At 37.0% G+C, this 18,018-nt stretch overlaps 1 protein-coding gene across 1 annotated transcript in view; it reads left to right on the top strand.

The window, feature by feature from the left end:
• The window catches only part of MCM4 (minichromosome maintenance complex component 4), a 30,335-nt gene extending 12,869 nt beyond the window's left edge, over positions 1-17,466 (top strand). Inside the window, exons 8-17 of the mRNA XM_044658024.1 lie at positions 3,036-3,174; positions 4,228-4,448; positions 5,084-5,204; positions 6,094-6,353; positions 9,021-9,386; positions 9,734-9,861; positions 11,190-11,397; positions 12,823-13,051; positions 16,844-16,977; positions 17,295-17,466. Coding sequence (XP_044513959.1) covers positions 3,036-3,174; positions 4,228-4,448; positions 5,084-5,204; positions 6,094-6,353; positions 9,021-9,386; positions 9,734-9,861; positions 11,190-11,397; positions 12,823-13,051; positions 16,844-16,977; positions 17,295-17,387 — 1,899 coding nt within the window. The 3' untranslated portion in view covers positions 17,388-17,466. The remainder of the gene's footprint in view (positions 1-3,035; positions 3,175-4,227; positions 4,449-5,083; positions 5,205-6,093; positions 6,354-9,020; positions 9,387-9,733; positions 9,862-11,189; positions 11,398-12,822; positions 13,052-16,843; positions 16,978-17,294) is intronic.
• The last annotated feature ends 552 nt before the right edge of the window (positions 17,467-18,018 follow it).

Below are 18,018 nucleotides of genomic sequence, written 5' to 3'. Positions count from 1 at the left end.
ATCCTTGCAGTTTCCAGTTTTTTATCACCACAAAGAGGGCTACTATAAAATATTTTGGAATATAGATTCTTTTCCTTTTTCCTGATCTCATTGGAAAATAGGTCTAATCATATTACTAGGTCTAAAGGTGTACATGGTTTTATAGCTCTCTGGATATAATTCCAAATTGCTCTCTAAAATGGTTGATTAGTTCATATTTCCACCAACAGTGTATCAGTATCCCCACTTTTCAACATCCCCTCCAATATTTGTCATTTTAACCTTTTGTCATCATAGCCCATCTGAAGGGTATAAGAAGATACCTGAGGATTGCATTTCTCCAATCAGTTTTAGAACATTTTTTTAATATACCTATGTGTGCTTTGATTTCTTCATCTGAAAATTGTTCATATTTTTTAACTATTTATCAGTTGGGATGACTCTTATTCTCATAAATTTGACAAAATACTCTATATTTTATATTCTAGACCTCTATCCAAGAGACTTATCAAAAAATTTTCCCTTTTTTTACTTTCCTTCTAATCTTGGCAACATTTATTTTATGTGTACAGAAACTTTTCCATTTGCTGTACTCATAATTATCTATTTTACATCTCACAATGTTCTACATCTTTTCTTTACTCAGTAAATTCCTCTCCTGTTAATAAATCTGTTGGGTAATATGTTCCTGTTTTCTAATTTATTTATGATACCTCTTCCTTTGTGTCTAGGTCATGCATCCATTTTGATCTTATCTTAGGGAATGTATAAGATATTGGTGTATACCTAATTTCTGCCAGACTAACTTCCAGTCATCCCAGCCCCCCCCCCTTTTTTTTTTTAAACCAAATAGTGGTTTCTTATCCCAATAGCCTGACTCTATACTTTTGTCAAATAAAAAATTATCATAGTCTTTTACTACTGTTTGATGTGTGTCCATTCTATTCCACTGGTCTCCCTTTTCCCTTAGTACCAGATCTCATACTTAACCGCTTTATAATACAATTTAAAATCTGGTACTACTAAACTAACTTACTTTCCTTTTTTTTTTTTTTTTTTTTTTTTTCATTAATTCTTTTGATATTCTTGATCTTTTGTTCTTCCAAATGATTTTGTTATTATTTTTTATAGCCCATTAAGACAGGTTTTTTTGGTAATAATGATTGGGAAGGCATTGAATAAGTAAACTAGTTTAAGTAGGATTATCATTTTAATTATTTTGGCTCCATCCATAAACAATATTTCTCTAGTTATTTAGATCTAACTTCATTTGTATAAAAAGTATTTTATAATTATGTTTAGTTCCTGGGTTTGTTTTGGCAGGTATACTCCCAGTATTTTATTCTTTCTGTGGTTATTTTAAATGGAGTGCCGCTTTCTGTTTCTTTTTGTACGGCTTTGTTATTAATATACCAAAATGTTGATGATTTATGTGTGTTTATTTTATATCCTGCTACTTACTAAAAGAATTGATAGTTCCAACCAACTTTTTAGCTGAATCTCTAGGATTTTAGTTTTACTGCAACTCTTTGCCCAAACTAATTCCCTCAATTTCTTTTTCTTAATTGCTATTGCTAGCATATCTAATACTACTTTAAGTAATTTTGATGATAATGAGTATCCTTGTTTCATGCCTGATCTTATTGGGAAGTCTTCTAGCTTATCTTCATTACAAATAATACTTGCTAATGTTTTACGTAGACACTTCATATTATTATTATTATTATTTTTTTAATTTTAAACCCTTAGCTTCTGTGTATTGTCTCATAGGTGGAAGATTGGTAAGGGTAGGCAATGGAGGTCAAGTGACTTGCCCAGGGTCACATAACTGGGAAGTGTCTGAGACCGGATTTGAACCTAGGACCTCCTGTCTCCAGGCCTGGCTCTCAATCCACTGAGCTACCCAGCTGCCCCCACTTCATATTATTTTAAGAAAAACTCCACTTATACTTTTAGGATGGAAATTTTTCAAAAATGTATTTCATACTTTATGATGTTCTTAAATCTATATATATTTCATCTTTTTGTGACTTGAGAATGTCACTATAATATAAATCATTGCTTTAAAGTGATTCCCTCAGACCCTATTGAAAGGTATAAGACTTAAACTCCCATTCTAAATGGCCCCAATTTGCTAGTTTTTTTAATTACTTTATTTTTTTGTTTGCTTCCTAGTCACCTCTTGCCACTCTTAATGTGCCTGCCTATACTAGGCCCCATCTATTCCTCTGATTTATTGTTTCTTATTAAGTACGCATCCTTCTATTCTAGTCTTTTTGGCTCCTTCAGCAAACTTGTTGGGGAAAGTACATATCCAGTTCCTCCTTACTTCCCACCACATTATCTTTTCTCTAGCCAAACTTATACTCACTGCTCCCTAAATGTGTCCTATGCTGAGTGTTCAAGACATTCTTGTACCTAGAATGAAATATGTGATACATATAACATGTATGTGAGATCCTCCATTTTTGAGAAACTATGTGGCCTTTTTAGTGATTTTATCTATTACCTGCACAAAAAAACATGCTTTTTAGTAATAATCATTCTTCCATTGAATATACATGGGTGAGAATCATGGAAAAGCCATAATCTCCAAAGAATCAAAGTTACAGATGACACAGAGAACAGTGGAAAGAGATTTTAATAGGCTCTAGGAAGTTAAGGCAGGTAATTAATGATGACCTGCATGTTAAAAGTAGGACAAATTATAATCATCCAGAAAATGTGATTAATAAAGAAGGTTGGGCTATTATAGAACAACATCAAATGGTCATCCGTGTACCACTCCAAGTGTGAGTTGGCTTTCTCAGAATATTAACATGCTCAAAGGGACATTTCATTGGGTAGATTTGTTACAAAGAATTTATAGGAAGTCATGAATGGGCTTCATTTTGTACTTTTGAACAAAATCACATTAAGATCATAGATCCATTGTCTACTAATTGGTCCTGGCACATTCTGTTAATGTGAATTTTTAAATTCTGTATTCAGTTTGAAAATAAATATAAACACATTTTTGTGTTTTTAAAGTACTTTTTTCCCCCCATTTTATATAGGAAGTTATCCCAACATTTGATATGGCTGTAAATGAGATCTTCTTTGATCGTTATCCTGATTCAATATTAGAACACCAGATACAAGTCCGACCATTCAATGCATTGAAGACTAGAAACATGAGAAACCTAAACCCGGAAGGTAACATTTTCATAACTGAAAAATGTACTCCTAACAGAAAATTAAACAAATAAACATTTTAGTTGAAATAATCACATCATTTTACCATTTCCTAATTGAGTTTTATGATGATTTTCAAAGTATTTTTAATTCAAACTTACCCTAAAATGATCCAGAAATTATTCTCTTGAGTTTTAATGATTCCTTACAGGGTTTGAGTAAGATGGGATAATATCAAGTTTCTTTACTCTGCTGCTTGGTAAATTTATATAAACTCACCCACCATTACCAAAAAGGTAGAACTCCAAGTTTAGTCTCAAAGAAATTATCTGTGACTATTAAGTTTAGCCTCTGGAAGCTCACTGCTATTTATATCTGTCTTGAAGAAAACTCACTCAAATTAAAACAAATTAAGAAGTGATTATTGAGGCACCTTTGTACCAGGAATTGTGCAAGATGTTTTTATAATGTAGAGCATAACAAATGTATAATATATGCTTCTTGCCCTTAAAGTATTTGTAATCTAATTAGGAAGAAAAGCTAAAAATAGGAAAATTAAATCACAGGGCAAGAGACTGAAGCTGGAAGAGGCCTTCAGAGGTCATATGGTCTAAACCCTTCATTTTCCAGATGAAGAAACAAATGTCCAAAGTGGTTTTGTATGTACCAGAGGCCACACATGAAGCAAGTGGCTGATATGGGATTCAAACCCAAGTCTCCTGATGCAAAAATCCAACTCTTTGCACTAAAAAATAATGAACAGTGAAAAGATATCCCCAGACAGTATCTGACTAAAAGCTATGCATGTGTTTATAGGTAGTCTGAGGAAAAAAATGGGATCTCTCAGGGCTTGACACAGTAGAAGATGTGTTAACTGGACCTTGAAAGGTAGCCAGAATTTTAACAGGCAGAGAGAAGTAAGGCAGGCATTACAGATGCAGGTATGGAGAGGAAGCAGCCTGTGAAGAAGCCCCCAGAAGGGAGTCAGAGTAAAGGACCACCTTTTTATTTTAAATTTTAAATTTAAGGTAATTAAACTGACTCTCATAAAGCTACTTTTCCCCCTCATTACAGATATCGATCAACTAATTACCATCAGCGGCATGGTAATCAGATCATCCCAGTTAATTCCAGAGATGCAGGAAGCATTTTTCCAGTGTCAGGTTTGTGCCTTTACCACAAGAGTTGAAATTGATCGTGGCCGGATTGCCGAACCATCTGTGTGCAAGCACTGTAACACGAAACACAGCATGGCGCTGATCCACAACCGTTCCATGTTTTCTGACAAACAGATGGTACGTTGGAACCTTTCTGGCTCTGTAGGAACGTGGGGTTTCTCTTAAGCAAAGCGTGAATCTCCAACGCTGACCTCGGGCATCTGTCCGACGGCTGCCCCTCGTCCCCAGCTTAGCTCGGCGCACTCATTCTGGCTCTACCTTCCCCTAAGCTTCTCAAGTGGCCATTCGTTATCTTGACCCGGAATGATGCTCTTTCTGTTGCTGTACTTGTTTCATTACGGGTAGAGGAAAAATTGTGAACCGTGACTATTCACGTAGAGCATTATAAATGCTTCCCCATGTGATTTCTCAGAATTATAGTATTTCTAAATAGTATGTTTCCATTTGCTCTTCACTCAATACCACCATAGCACAATTTCTTTGCAATTTTTGGCATTTTGATTTACTTTTATATTTTGTAATCTTTATTGAGAAAAGAAAAGTCAACATTAGATTTTTTTTTTTAAACTCACGGACTTGATTATTACCTACTAGTAGTTAAATTTAAATAACACTTTCTAGAATTCACCCAGTTTTTTTTTTCATTACTTAGGTTTGGCTTTCACCTATTTTCCAATCTATTAAAAATAAGAAGCTTTTATTTTGAATTTTATTTAGGATTAATGTATTGATTTTCAATTTTTTCTTCTCAGATCAAACTGCAAGAGTCTCCTGAGGACATGCCAGCAGGGCAGACTCCTCATACTGTTGTTCTCTTTGCTCACAATGACCTTGTTGATAAGGTTCAGCCGGGTGATAGGGTGAATGTTACAGGTAAGAGGGATGTACCTTTACACTAACACTTAGTGAAACATAAAGATTACATTTAACAGACTAGAGTGATAGGTCATATTTAATAAAATAACATTTAATAGGGGCCAAATATAAATCTCTACACTTGAGTTTTTAAAAAATCAGTTGTATGGTTAGGAGGTATGTGATAACCATCATTTGTGTTTTTTTAATGGGGTTTTAATGGATTCAAAGTTCAGTATCCAATGAAAACCAAAGCTTAGTCTACATTGATGGATAGACAGTGTCTAAATCAAGGTAGATGATCTGAACTACACTATCTAGATCAGATGAAGAGTATTTATATTTGTTCTGTATACCCCATTCAAGAAAAGGCAGTGAAATATCTTACCCAATGTTACACAGCTAATTTGTGACAAGACCACTATTCCCGAATCTCAAGCTAATGTTCTTTCCACTACTACTTTTGAGGGGAGCTGACATACCCCTCTGTGCTAGTCAGTAAAATACCACAGTGATATTCATTCGTACAGAGAAAAGAAAAGCAAAAAATATGGCAGCTTTAACCCTACCTTTGGTCTAGAGATGGGAGTTTAAAATGGACCAGACAGCCTAGATGGCATCTTGCCCTGGAGATATAACAAGGATACCAACGACGGTGTGCGTTTAGTCTAGGAGAACTAAGGATGAGAAGGTATTGTGATGTTACTCAAAGGAAGAGGAATAGGTATCGATGTCTTGATCTTCCAACGCATCGGCTCCTCCTTTAACCGTAGCTGGCACCACCTGCTCAGGACAGAGCACGTTCTGTTTCTTCAGCTGTGCATTGAGCTTAGGGGATCATAGGTCAAGAGAAGTACAAGGGAAATAGGCGCATTAATGTTCTGTTGGTATTGTCGCTTCCCCTCAGGGATCTATAGAGCTGTTCCTGTTCGAGTCAATCCAAGGATGAGCAATGTCAAATCTGTTTATAAGACCCACATTGACGTCATCCACTATCGTAAAACCGATGCCAAGCGTCTGCATGGCCTTGATGAAGAAGCTGAACAGAAACTTTTTTCAGAAAATCGTGTGGAAATGCTGAAAGAGCTTTCCAGGAAACCTGATATTTATGAGAGACTTTCTTCAGCCTTGGCTCCAAGCATTTATGAACATGAAGATATCAAAAAGGTATAAGGGAAATTCTAAGTTACCATTAAGAATTATAATAATTACAATACTAGACACTATTTGTTTTGGGGGGTTTTTTAAACCCTTACCTTCCATCTTGGAGTCAATACTGTGTATTGCCTCCAAGGCAGAAGAGTGGTAAGGGCTAGGCAATGGGGGTCAAGTGACTTGCCCAGGGTCACACAACTGGGAAGTGTTTGAGGCCAGATTTGAACCTAGGACCTCCCATCTCTAGGCCTGGCTCTCAATCCACTGAGCTACCCAGCTGCCCCATAGACACTATTTGTGTAGTGCTTTGAGGTTTACAAAGTGCTTTATAAGTATTCTCACAATGACCCTGGAAGAGGTAAGTATTATTATAAATACCCCATTTTGCAGGTGAGGAAACTTAGGTGGGCAGCTGGGTACACAGAGCTAGTAAGTGTCCTAGACTACAGCTGAACTCAAATCCTCCTGACTTCAGGTCTTATCAACCATGTAGCTGCCTAAAATATATGTGATTCAGAAATATTAATTTATCAGATTTTTGTTGAGAAATATCCTACAAATATAGTTTTTTATTGTGAAGTAAAAGATAGCCATCACTGAAATTTAGCTAGGTTCATAAAGGATAGCTTTAAGGTTGTCTATGCAGAAATTTAATCTTTATAGATATAGGGAAATGATATACTAAGCTGTGTTCTGTCACTGATGCTATCTGTCTTTGTTTCTTTTTCCTGGGTCTATCACTTTTATAATGAGAAAGTTCGCATATGAACACGATCATAAAATATTCTTTACATAAATACAAATTGAAATAGCTGGAGAAATTTTATTTGTTCATGGGTAGGCTGAGCCAATGTTTTTTGAATTGCAATATTACCTAAATTATTTTACTGAATAGTGCCATGCCATTCAGACTACCAAAGAATTACTTTATAGAACTAGAAAAATAACAATTCACCTGGGGAAATGAAAGGTAAGGAATAGTAAGAGAAATAATTTTTTAAAAAATAGAAAAGAGTGGGGGGCTGATCAGATCTCAAATTTCGCTTAATTGTATTATCAAAAACAATTTAGTGCTAGATAAGAAATAGACATTGATCAGAACAAATGAGGTAGATGATTTATAGAAACAAACAAGGACAGTAACCTAATTGATACTCTCAGATGTCTCAGCTATTGAAGTAAGGACTCCCTATTTGACAAAAATTTTTGGGAAAACTTGAAAGAAGACTATCAGAAATTAGACATAGAACATCTCACACCACAACCCATGAAAAGCTAAAATTGTATACATGATTTAGATATAAAGGATGATCTCATAAAGAAATTACATATTAAGTTTATAAATAAGGGAATCGTTCATAACCAAATGACATAGAAGGGTTTTACAGAAGGCAAAATGGTTCATTTTAAATTAAAGTCTCACAAACAAAACTAATACAGAAGAAATAAAGGAAACTCGGCTAGGGCAAAAAAAACCTATGCCACAATAGGTCCCATTTCTAAGATAGATAGGCAACTGATTCAAATTTGTAAAAATAACTGAGTTCAGTTTTCAGATGAAGAAATCTAAGCCATTAAATAGCCACATGGAAAATGACAAGTTATTTTTTTAACTTCCATTTAGTGTCATTTCTCAAATGGAAGAGCAGTAAGAGCTAGGGAATTGGGGTTAAGTGACTTGCCCAGGGTCAAACAGCTAGGAAGTAACTGAGGTCACATTTGAACCCAAGTCCTCCTGGCTCCAGGCCTGGCACTCAATCCACTGAGCCACTTAGCTGCCTCTTGAAAATGACAGATGTTGGAGAACAGTTAGATTAATGCTCTTGGTGGAACTATAAGTTAGCCTACCGTTCTGGAAAGTAATTTGGAACTATGGCCCAAAAAAACTCTTAAATTGTGTATGCTCTTTGTTCCAAGACTACTGCTACTAGGTCTGTTTCACAAAGAAATCAAAAAAGAAGGGAAAGGCTATATGAAAATATTTACAGTAACTTTGTGGTGGCAAAAATTGGAAACTGAAGAAATACCTGAACACTTAGTATATATGGCACATAAGACTGTGATGGCAAACCTATGGCATGTGTGCTGGAGGGGGCTACTCACACACACACACACACACACACACTGCCCAGCAGCCAATGGGAGCACTTCCTTCCCTCCCATATTTGGGGGGAGGGTGCAGTTTAGGCACTCGGTCTCCAGAAGGCTTGCCATCACTAACCCAGGACATATGAGTACAGAGGAATGATGAAGTGGCGATTTCAAATAAAACTGGGTTGTATGAACTGATACAAAGCCTATAGAACCAAGAGAACATTGTCTATAATCAGTATTGTGAAGATACTTTACTATAGAAGACTTAAGAACTCTGATCAACACAATAACCACAATTCCAAAGACTCATACTAAAACATGCTGCCCGCCTCCAGAAGGAACTGATGGCCTAAGCATTGCAGACTGAAGTAGATTTTCTTTTTTTCCTGCTTCTTTGTCTGGTGCAGAAATTTGTTTTACATGATGCATATTTATAATGGACTGTTTTTCTTTTCTTCTGATGGGTGGAAGAGGGGAGAATTTGGAAGTGAAAAATTTTTAATGAATTTTTAAAAAATAATAAAATTCAACCTAGTTGTTCACTTAAATCTCAATTTAAGTGATGCTCATTCACATTCTCTCTAGGGTATTTTGCTTCAGCTGTTTGGAGGAACAAGAAAGGATTTTAGTCACACTGGAAGGGGCAAATTCCGTGCCGAGATCAACATCCTTCTCTGTGGGGATCCTGGGACCAGTAAGTCCCAGCTGCTACAATATGTCTACAACCTTGTTCCCCGAGGACAGTACACATCTGGGAAGGGGTCCAGTGCAGTTGGTCTTACTGCATATGTCATGAAAGACCCAGAAACAAGACAATTGGTCTTACAGACCGGGGCCCTGGTCTTGAGTGACAATGGTGTTTGCTGTATTGATGAGTTTGACAAGATGAATGAAAGCACAAGATCCGTACTTCATGAAGTAATGGAACAACAGACCCTCTCAATCGCCAAGGTAAAGTTTCCTTTGTCTGCTATTGTGCATACAATAATGTAGATAATTGTGAATATGAAATTAGTATCTCTGCTACAGCATTTCCTTTTGACTCTAGTTGCTAATTAGTTATGAATTTTGTAACTGTGTTAGAGATATTTGTAGATGAAACTTTTGACATTTTCAAATACATTTGGTTTGGGGCAAGTTTCAAAATGCTTTCTAAAATAGCATTTTCTTGTTTATTTAATAAGCCGCCTTTTTTTTTTTTTTTTAAAGAGAACATGGTTCTATCACCTAAAAGTCTGTACTTGTCTTGGGTCCTGAAAACATTATAAATGACTCAATTACATACTTTCTTTTTGTAGGCTGGAATTATTTGTCAGCTGAATGCTCGAACTTCTATCTTAGCAGCAGCTAATCCTATAGAGTCTCAATGGAATCCCAAGAAAACTACCATTGAAAATATTCAACTTCCCCATACATTATTATCAAGGTACTGTCAAAGATTTTTATAAATTAGATACTTCACTATATAGCATGCTTCTAATACTATGCTGAATCCTTTTTTCTACAGTGATTATTTCCTTTTTTTTTACATTAACTAAAACATTCTCCATTAGTCTTAAAATTATATTAAGACTTCCCATAATAAAAGTATGCATAATTTTAGGATGAATATTTATATAGTCTTCATTTTCTCTTAAATGCACAGACAAAAGTATCTGTTTAATTATTAGATGAATTTTAGATCATGAGTATGTTTTTGTTTTGCCAATTAAAAATACTTGCTTATACTTCCTACCTCCTAACAGAGAGGTGATAGAGTCAGATGCGGAATAAATCTGTTTTGGGGCATGATAGGAATTTTTTTGGCTTGACAATGTAGGATTTGTTTTACTTGACTATGCAAGGGTTTTGTTTTTCTTTCTTCCCAGGGAAGGGGGGGCATAAAGAAGAATAGATGTTATTTAGGAAAAAATAATTTTTAAATAAATTTAAATTAAATTAATTTATTTGGATTAAATTAATTAAATTAAAATAAATTTATTCAGACATGTGTATGAGAATGCATGTGTGTTGTTACCTAAATCTTTCTGTTCTTTGTAGTATAGTATGCTATTCCAAGGGAGAGTTTACTTTCCTAACTTTGTTGTATGATTGACAAACAAGCATTTCTTGAATCTGAAATTTTTTTTTTAACCCTTACCTTCCATCTTGAAGTCAATACTGTGTATTGGTTCAAGGGCAGGCAATGGGGGTCAAGTGACTTGCCCAGGGTCACACGGCTAGAAAGTATCTGAGACCAGATTTGAACTTAGGACCTCCCGTCTCTAGGCCTGGCTCTCAATCCAGTGAGCCACCCAGCTGCCCCCTATTGAATCTAAAATCTTAAAGAGGTAGGAGGAGTCAAAAAGGTCCACTGAATGCCCAGTAATACCATATTAGAAGTGCCTATGTCTGTAGTGGAGGACAGATGCCACAATCAATTTAGATAGGTGTAACTAAAACAAATCAAGAAAAAGAACTTTAAAAGCTTCTTCCTGAGGGCAGCTGGGTGGCTCAGTAGATTGAGAGCCTGGCCTAGAGATGGGAGGTTCTAGGTTTAAATCTGGCCTCAGGCACTTCCCAGCTGTGTGACCCTGGGCAAGTCACTTGACCCCCATTGCTTAACTGCTTAACTGCTTTACTGCTCTTCTACCAAAATGCAATCTGGATTCTTAGATGGAAGGTTAGGGGTTTGGGTTTTTTTTAATATCTTCCTGTTGGTAGGTATTGATGAACCAAAGGAGCCAATAGATACTTTTGTTCACCCTTCTTTAGATTTGATTTGATTTTCCTCATGCTGGATCCCCAAGATGAAGCGTATGACAGGCGCCTTGCCCACCATCTGGTTGCGCTATACTACCAGAGCGAAGAGCAGGTAGAAGAGGAGTTCATGGATATGGCGGTCCTGAAGGACTACATCGCGTATGCTCACAGCTCTATCACGCCTAGACTCAGTGAGGAAGCGAGCCAGGCTTTAATCGAGGTAATACACTGTTTGGAGTCTAAAAGAGGTTTGTTGGTTTTTGTTTGTTTTTCACTCAAAAACATGTGCTGAGTGTTGGCCTTATGCTGGCGCTCAGGGAGAGACAAAGAATAATTCCGAGCCTCGAGAAACGCTACAATCCGGTGTGGAAAACAAGACACGGACTCAGCTGAGCGCGGTACCAAGTCGAATGGGACAGAGTGCTCTGGGCCTCAGCTCCTCCTGCAAGAGGAATGAGTTGGGTTGTATTCTGAGAGCACTAGGGAGCTAGTCAATATTTTTTAGTAGAAAGATGCAGGCGTTGGGTAAAATTTCATCTCTAGTGTCATGGAGCTTGTGGTTTAGTAAAAGAAATTTGAGACGTCGTTTTAGCATTGGAAAGAGCAGCACCAGGAGACGTGTGAGCAAGAGGGGGGCTTTCTGGAGGCATCCGAGTGGGCCTTTAAAGGATGAGTAGGGATTGGAAGGCATGTAGGAACAGGGTGAGAACAGTTAACAAAGGGGGGGAAATAGGGCACTGAGGGCTGATAATAGCCTAGTTTGGCTAGAGGGTAGAAGACATTTTAGGTGGGGGGACTCTCAGATAATATCGGAAAGATAGGGTTGTGCTGCATTGTGAGAACGTACTGCGGGGGACAGCCAGGTAGCACAGTTGCTAGAGCACCAGGCCCAGAGCTGGGAGGACCTGGGATTCAGTGTGGCCCCCAATGCTTCCAGGCTGGGCAAATCACATCACCCCAGTACACTAGCCCTTATTGCTCTTCTGTCTTGGGATTGGTACACAGAGTTGTGGGGGTTTGAGTGGTTTTTGTTTTTGTTTTAATGTATTAAGTGCCTGCTTTTTGCAAGGCACTAGCTAAGTTCTGGGGATATGGTTAATTCAAAAAACAGTTCTTGCCCTCAAAAGATTTATAGTCTAAGGGGAAAAGGAAGGTAGGAAAGTGGGACTGGAAAGCAACAGGCGCAAAGTCTTATAGTGTCAAAATGGATTTATTTATAATGGGAAGATAGTAGTGGCAAGGAGAAGGCCTGTTAGAAGGTAGCAATCCCTGTGGATGATAAATATACTTCTAGGGAATTCAGTTGTGTAGATTATACAATCTGTCTTACACTTAACTATGGGATACATAAGGAAATGTAAACAGCATCAAAATAAATTTCCCTTAGTGCTTTGCAAGTATACTTCGACATCCATCTGTTTCTGTGTTTGAATAGCAATTTTTCTCATTCTTCTTCATTTTGTCCCCGGATCTCTGTCTTAAGCTCTTTCGTTTGGTAGCATGCCCCCTCCCCAACTGGAGCCCAAGGCTACTACCTTCACCCCACATTGAGGCAAAAGCATGACTCATATGGAAGAATTTGTTCATGTCTGGTTTTAAAGATGTAACTAATACCTTTTTTTTTTCCATATTCTCCCGAAACTAGGCCTATGTAGACATGAGGAAGATTGGAAGTGGCAGAGGAATGGTTTCTGCATATCCCCGACAACTGGAATCACTGATACGTTTGTCAGAAGCTCATGCCAAAGTGCGGTTTTCAAACAAAGTTGAAGCAATTGATGTTGAAGAAGCGAAACGGCTCCATCGAGAGGCACTCAAACAGTCCGCTACTGACCCAAGAACCGGCATCGTGGATATATCTATTCTCACTACAGGTTTGTGCTTTATTAGGGACGAAAATCTAAAATCAGCAATTCTTTTCATGGGAAAATACTTGATCTTTCATGTTTGTTTAAAATTGATATTTTAAAGGAGAATGTTTCTTAAACAGTATATTGGACTGTCAGCCTTAGAGTGGTGTAGATTCTAGGTAGCTGCATAGAATCCACAAGTCATTCCTGTTTTGAAATGTAGTTAAATGTATTAGCATATACAGATTCAGGAACTGCTTAGACTCCATTTTACCTATCACAGGAAAGGTGAGGAAATATATTCTAGGAAAGGAGCGTTCTTTTTTTTATTTATTTTTTTATGGGTGCCTACCATAAGCAAGGGGCAGCTGGGAGGCGCAATTGATAAAGTGCAAGTCTGGAGTCAAGAAGACTTGAGTTCAAATCTGCCTTCTCATACTAACTAGCTATGAGACCTTGGGCAAGTCACTGTCTCCATTTCCTCATCTTGTCAAATGAGCTAGAAAGGAAAGAAGCATTCTTAATGTGAATATTTGGGAGAGCTGTGTGTAAGTGAATTTATTTATTTATTTGTTTGTTTGCAGGCCCTTGCTATATCGCAGTTCATTTATCATGGCTTCACTATATCATGGATTTTTTTAATATATACTAATTCTGTATCACAGAGTTTTGACTATATCAAGGGATTTTGCCAATGAATTCATACCATACTGTACACGATGTACGCCCCTACCGCTTGCCCAAGTTAGCCATCATGAGATTGTACACAGCACACTGTTGGCTGAAAGGCAACAAGCACCTTGTTCTGCATCCTGGGTTCTGATTGGCTTTGTGTTTATAAGAGTGTAGAGAAGGTTTATAGGCGAGTGGGAAGGATTTAAAAGGCCTTAAAATACATATAAATAATAAAAGAACGATAAGGCCGCTACTTCACAGATTTTCCCGTATCACAGGGGTCTTTGGAATGTAACTCCCACGATCGGTGAGGGATCACTGTATTTTGAGACTCAGTCTCCTTAACCTGCGAAGGTTAGAAACACCGTGGTCATTCGTGGGCCCAAGGCAGTGCTGATTGGGACAGAAACTTGAGCTAGTTCAGCCATCCTTAGCCCAGTGACCCTCCATTCCTGAGAATCCCCATACTGGTACCGGACTTTGTACAGACACCCAGTTGATTTTAACCCTGCTTTTAATCCGCTTCCCTACCTGCAGCCTTCCTCAGTAGCAGAAATTAGAGGCGTTCTCCAGCCCATGCAGCAGTAAATCTATTCTTCCCCATTATATCTGCAACTGGAGGAGCTGGAGGAACTAAGCTGTAAATGGTGGGAACTTTCCTATTATTGCCAGAATCAAGATAAAGAAAAAGAAGGGGGAACCAGCAGAACAAGTGTTCAGTACATCCCCAAAGCCTGGCTAAATGTGTATGGTCAACACTTGTACAAGCACACATGCGAGTGCACGCACGCGCACACACACACACACTCTCTCTCTCTCTCTCTCTCTCTCTCTCTCTCTCTCTCTCCCCTTTCCCACCTCGGCCAAGGAGAAGTGCTTGGGGTGGGAGTGACTTTTCATCTTCTTTCCAGCTTTGCTTGTTCTTTACAATTTTGCAACATTCACTTTTGATTTTTTTGGTAGTTCTTTCCATTATTTCATGCAAATCTTTCCATGCTTTTCTATCATTTCAGCATAGTAATGTTCCATTACATTTATGTACCTCAGTTTCTCTAGCCATTCCCCAACAGGTGGTTATCTACTTTGTTTCAAATTCTTTGCTATCGCAAAAAAAAACTGCTCTAAGTATTGTCATGTGTGTGGAAATTTTCTTTTTATCAAGTAGCCTCCTTGGTTAATAAATCTAATAATGGAATCTGTCAAAGGATCTGGACATTTTAGTCCATTTCATTTACATCATCTCATATTGTTTCCAAAGTGGTTGTAGAGATTCATAGCTCTACCAATAATGCACTGGCGTGCCTATCTTCACTCAATCCTTCCAGCATTGAATGTTCCCCACTTTTGTGGTCTTTGCTCCTTTGCAGGGTGTAAAGTGAAAACCTCAGGTTTTGTCTTGATTTGCATTTCTCTTATGATTAGTGATGTAGAGCATTCTTTCATAGGGTTGATGGTTTATAGTTCTTTAGAGAACCGTTTGTTAATATCCTTTGATGATTGATCTATTGAAATAGCTTTTGGTTTTATTTATATTTTTATGTATATATGTTTATATCCATTCATTGTTTATATCTTATACAGCAAACCCAGGTCAGAGAAATTTCATAATTTTTTTTCCATTGACTACTTCCCTTATTAATTTTGTTTGCAGAAACTTTTCAAGTAATCAGTTATCTCTTTTATCTTCTATCAATGCCTCTATCCCTTGTTCCCCCTAGCAGTGAGAAACTTGCGATCAGCTTCTCTTCTAAGTTTTCTGAAACATGATTTTTAATATAAATATATTTTTGGATATGGTGTAATGTGTTGATCTAAGCCTCTTTTTCTTACTGCCAGTTTTTCCCAGTCATTTTTGGTAATGGACAATTATTAAGTAATTGAGATTTCTTGATTTATTAAACATTAGAGTTTTTAGTTGCATTGTTTCAAGTAACCTTTGTTTAGTCTGTTACATTGAGCAACCTTTTTTTTTGTTTTTGTTTTTTAATCACTATTAAATGGTTATGACTATTAGTTTATAATGTAGCTTGAGGTCTGGAAGTATTATTTTCCCATTGTCCCTACCTCTTTTCATTATTTACCTTAATATACATATTTTCATTTTTGTAAATTAATTTTATTGTTTTATCCAGTTTTATAAAGTAGGGAAACCATCTGAATAAGATAAGGCTGACACAAACTTGCAGAAATTCTGAGAATTTGGGAGGCTAGCTTGGAGCAGGGATAGTTCATTGTTAAGTTTATGGTTAGTGATAAAAGAATGACCTTTGATTTGGGATCAGTTGATGCTGGCCTTCATAGTCACCTTAATTTAACACAGATTTAGGGATATATAATAAAAGAGTAATCATTTTTAAATGTTTATTTTGTGCCAATGAGATCATAAGACCATCATAAACTACAAGTGGCCTGACATAACCCAGTCCAATGAGGAAATTGAGGCCTCAGGAGGTTAAATATGATTATAAATCAATCCTTAACTATTAAGTATATTACTTACAGCCTTTGAGAAGGGCGAAATAAAGCTGAAAGCTGCTGGGGTATGGACTTGGTATTTGACCAAAATATTCTGGAAAAACTGGATAGCATGCTAGCAAAAAATAGGTTTAGGCCATCACTCCATACCATAATACCAGTGATGGTGAATATTTTAGAGATGGTGTGCCATTCCCCAACCCCCAACCATGTTCGGTGCCTCTCCACCACCACCACCAAGTGCCAGGTGCACCCTGCCCCCCCACACAGAAAGGGGAGAAAGATCTCCCATTGGACTGCTGGGCAGAGGGGCTGGTGATGTTAAACAATGTCATAAGATGCAGTGGAGAGGGGGAGGGGAACAGTTCCACCCTAGTCCCTCTGCCTTTCTAGTAACGGAGGGGGGTACCAAGTGCCCACAGAAACCTGTGCCATATGCCAAGATAACTTCCAAATGGCTATATCACAAGGAAGAAATCACCTTTCCAGTCTATTAGTAGGAGATGCATTTGTCTACTGTGTTGTCCCAATTTAGGTACTATTAGCTTAGGTGAATCATTTAACTTCTCCCTATTTTGTGTATCCTATGTTTTAAAACTAAAAAATTATGTTCCTCTATTTAAAAGACAATTTTACATTTATTTTAATTGAGATCTTTTTTTTTAGGAATGAGTGCCACATCTCGAAAAAGAAAAGAAGAATTAGCGGAGGCTTTGAAGAAACTTATTCAATCAAAGGGCAAAACACCAGCTCTAAAATACCAGCAACTCTTTGAAGATATTCGGGGACAGTCTGACATAGTGAGTGTTTTGCATATGATTGAACTTTCTATTTTTCTTTTTTTTTTCCTAAAGTTTATGTATCCAATAGTAATATTGAATGGGAAAGAGTAAATTTGATAACAATCTAAAATGCAAAAGTGTTTTTAAAATAAAAAGGACTTCTTTTTAGAAAATTTAAGTTTAATAGAAATAACTTAAAATATCAAAAAATGTAACAACTTCTTAAAGTTAATCTGACCAAAGATAATGTTACTGGTTGGTAGTATTAGCAACTATGTGAAAAATTAGCTGTATGTTTTCAGACTTATAAAACATATATTGTTTACTTCCTCCAGGCTATTACTAAAGATATGTTTGAAGAAGCTCTGCGTGCTTTGGCTGATGATGACTTCTTGACAGTGACTGGAAAGACCGTTAGATTACTCTGAAGAAATAAGATAAAGGGGCAGCTGGGTAGCTCAGTGGATTGAGAGCCAGGCCTAGAGACGGGAGGTCCTAGGTTCAAATCTGACCTCAGACACTTCCCAGCTGTGTGACCCTGGGCAAGTCACTTGACCTCCATTGCCTAGCCCTTACCACTCTTCTGCCTTGGAGCCAATACACAGTATTGACTCCAAGATGGAAGGTAAGGGTTTAAAAAAAAAAGAAAGAAAGAAAGAAGATACAAGCAATAATGAATGCTATTATATCTACTTTTCTACCAAAATATTTCATTTATTTACTTAGTGCCAATTAGTGTAAATAACTGATTTCTAAAAGAATACTTATTGTTTTTTCAAATATTAATTAGGTATCAGTTTTTGTAATGGGATATATTCATTAAAAATACTGCCTATCAATTGGAAGCTAATAAACCAAATGGTATACAAATGTAGGATATTTTATTATGTAGCAAGACAGAATGACTAGGAGGAATTCAGAGAAACAGGGAGCTTTGAAGAACTCTGCATAGCAAAGCAATCAAAACCAGAAAAGTATGTGCTATGTTACTACAATGTAAAAATTTTAAAGCCCTTTAAAAAAAGCTGAGCAGTTTTAATAATCAATGTAATTCCCACA

This window comes from Gracilinanus agilis, chromosome 1 (genome assembly GCF_016433145.1).
Source record: "Gracilinanus agilis isolate LMUSP501 chromosome 1, AgileGrace, whole genome shotgun sequence".
Classification (NCBI taxonomy): domain Eukaryota; kingdom Metazoa; phylum Chordata; class Mammalia; order Didelphimorphia; family Didelphidae; genus Gracilinanus; species Gracilinanus agilis.
Note: the sequence above shows the minus strand (reverse complement) of the source record. Positions and strands in the feature narration are given on the sequence as shown.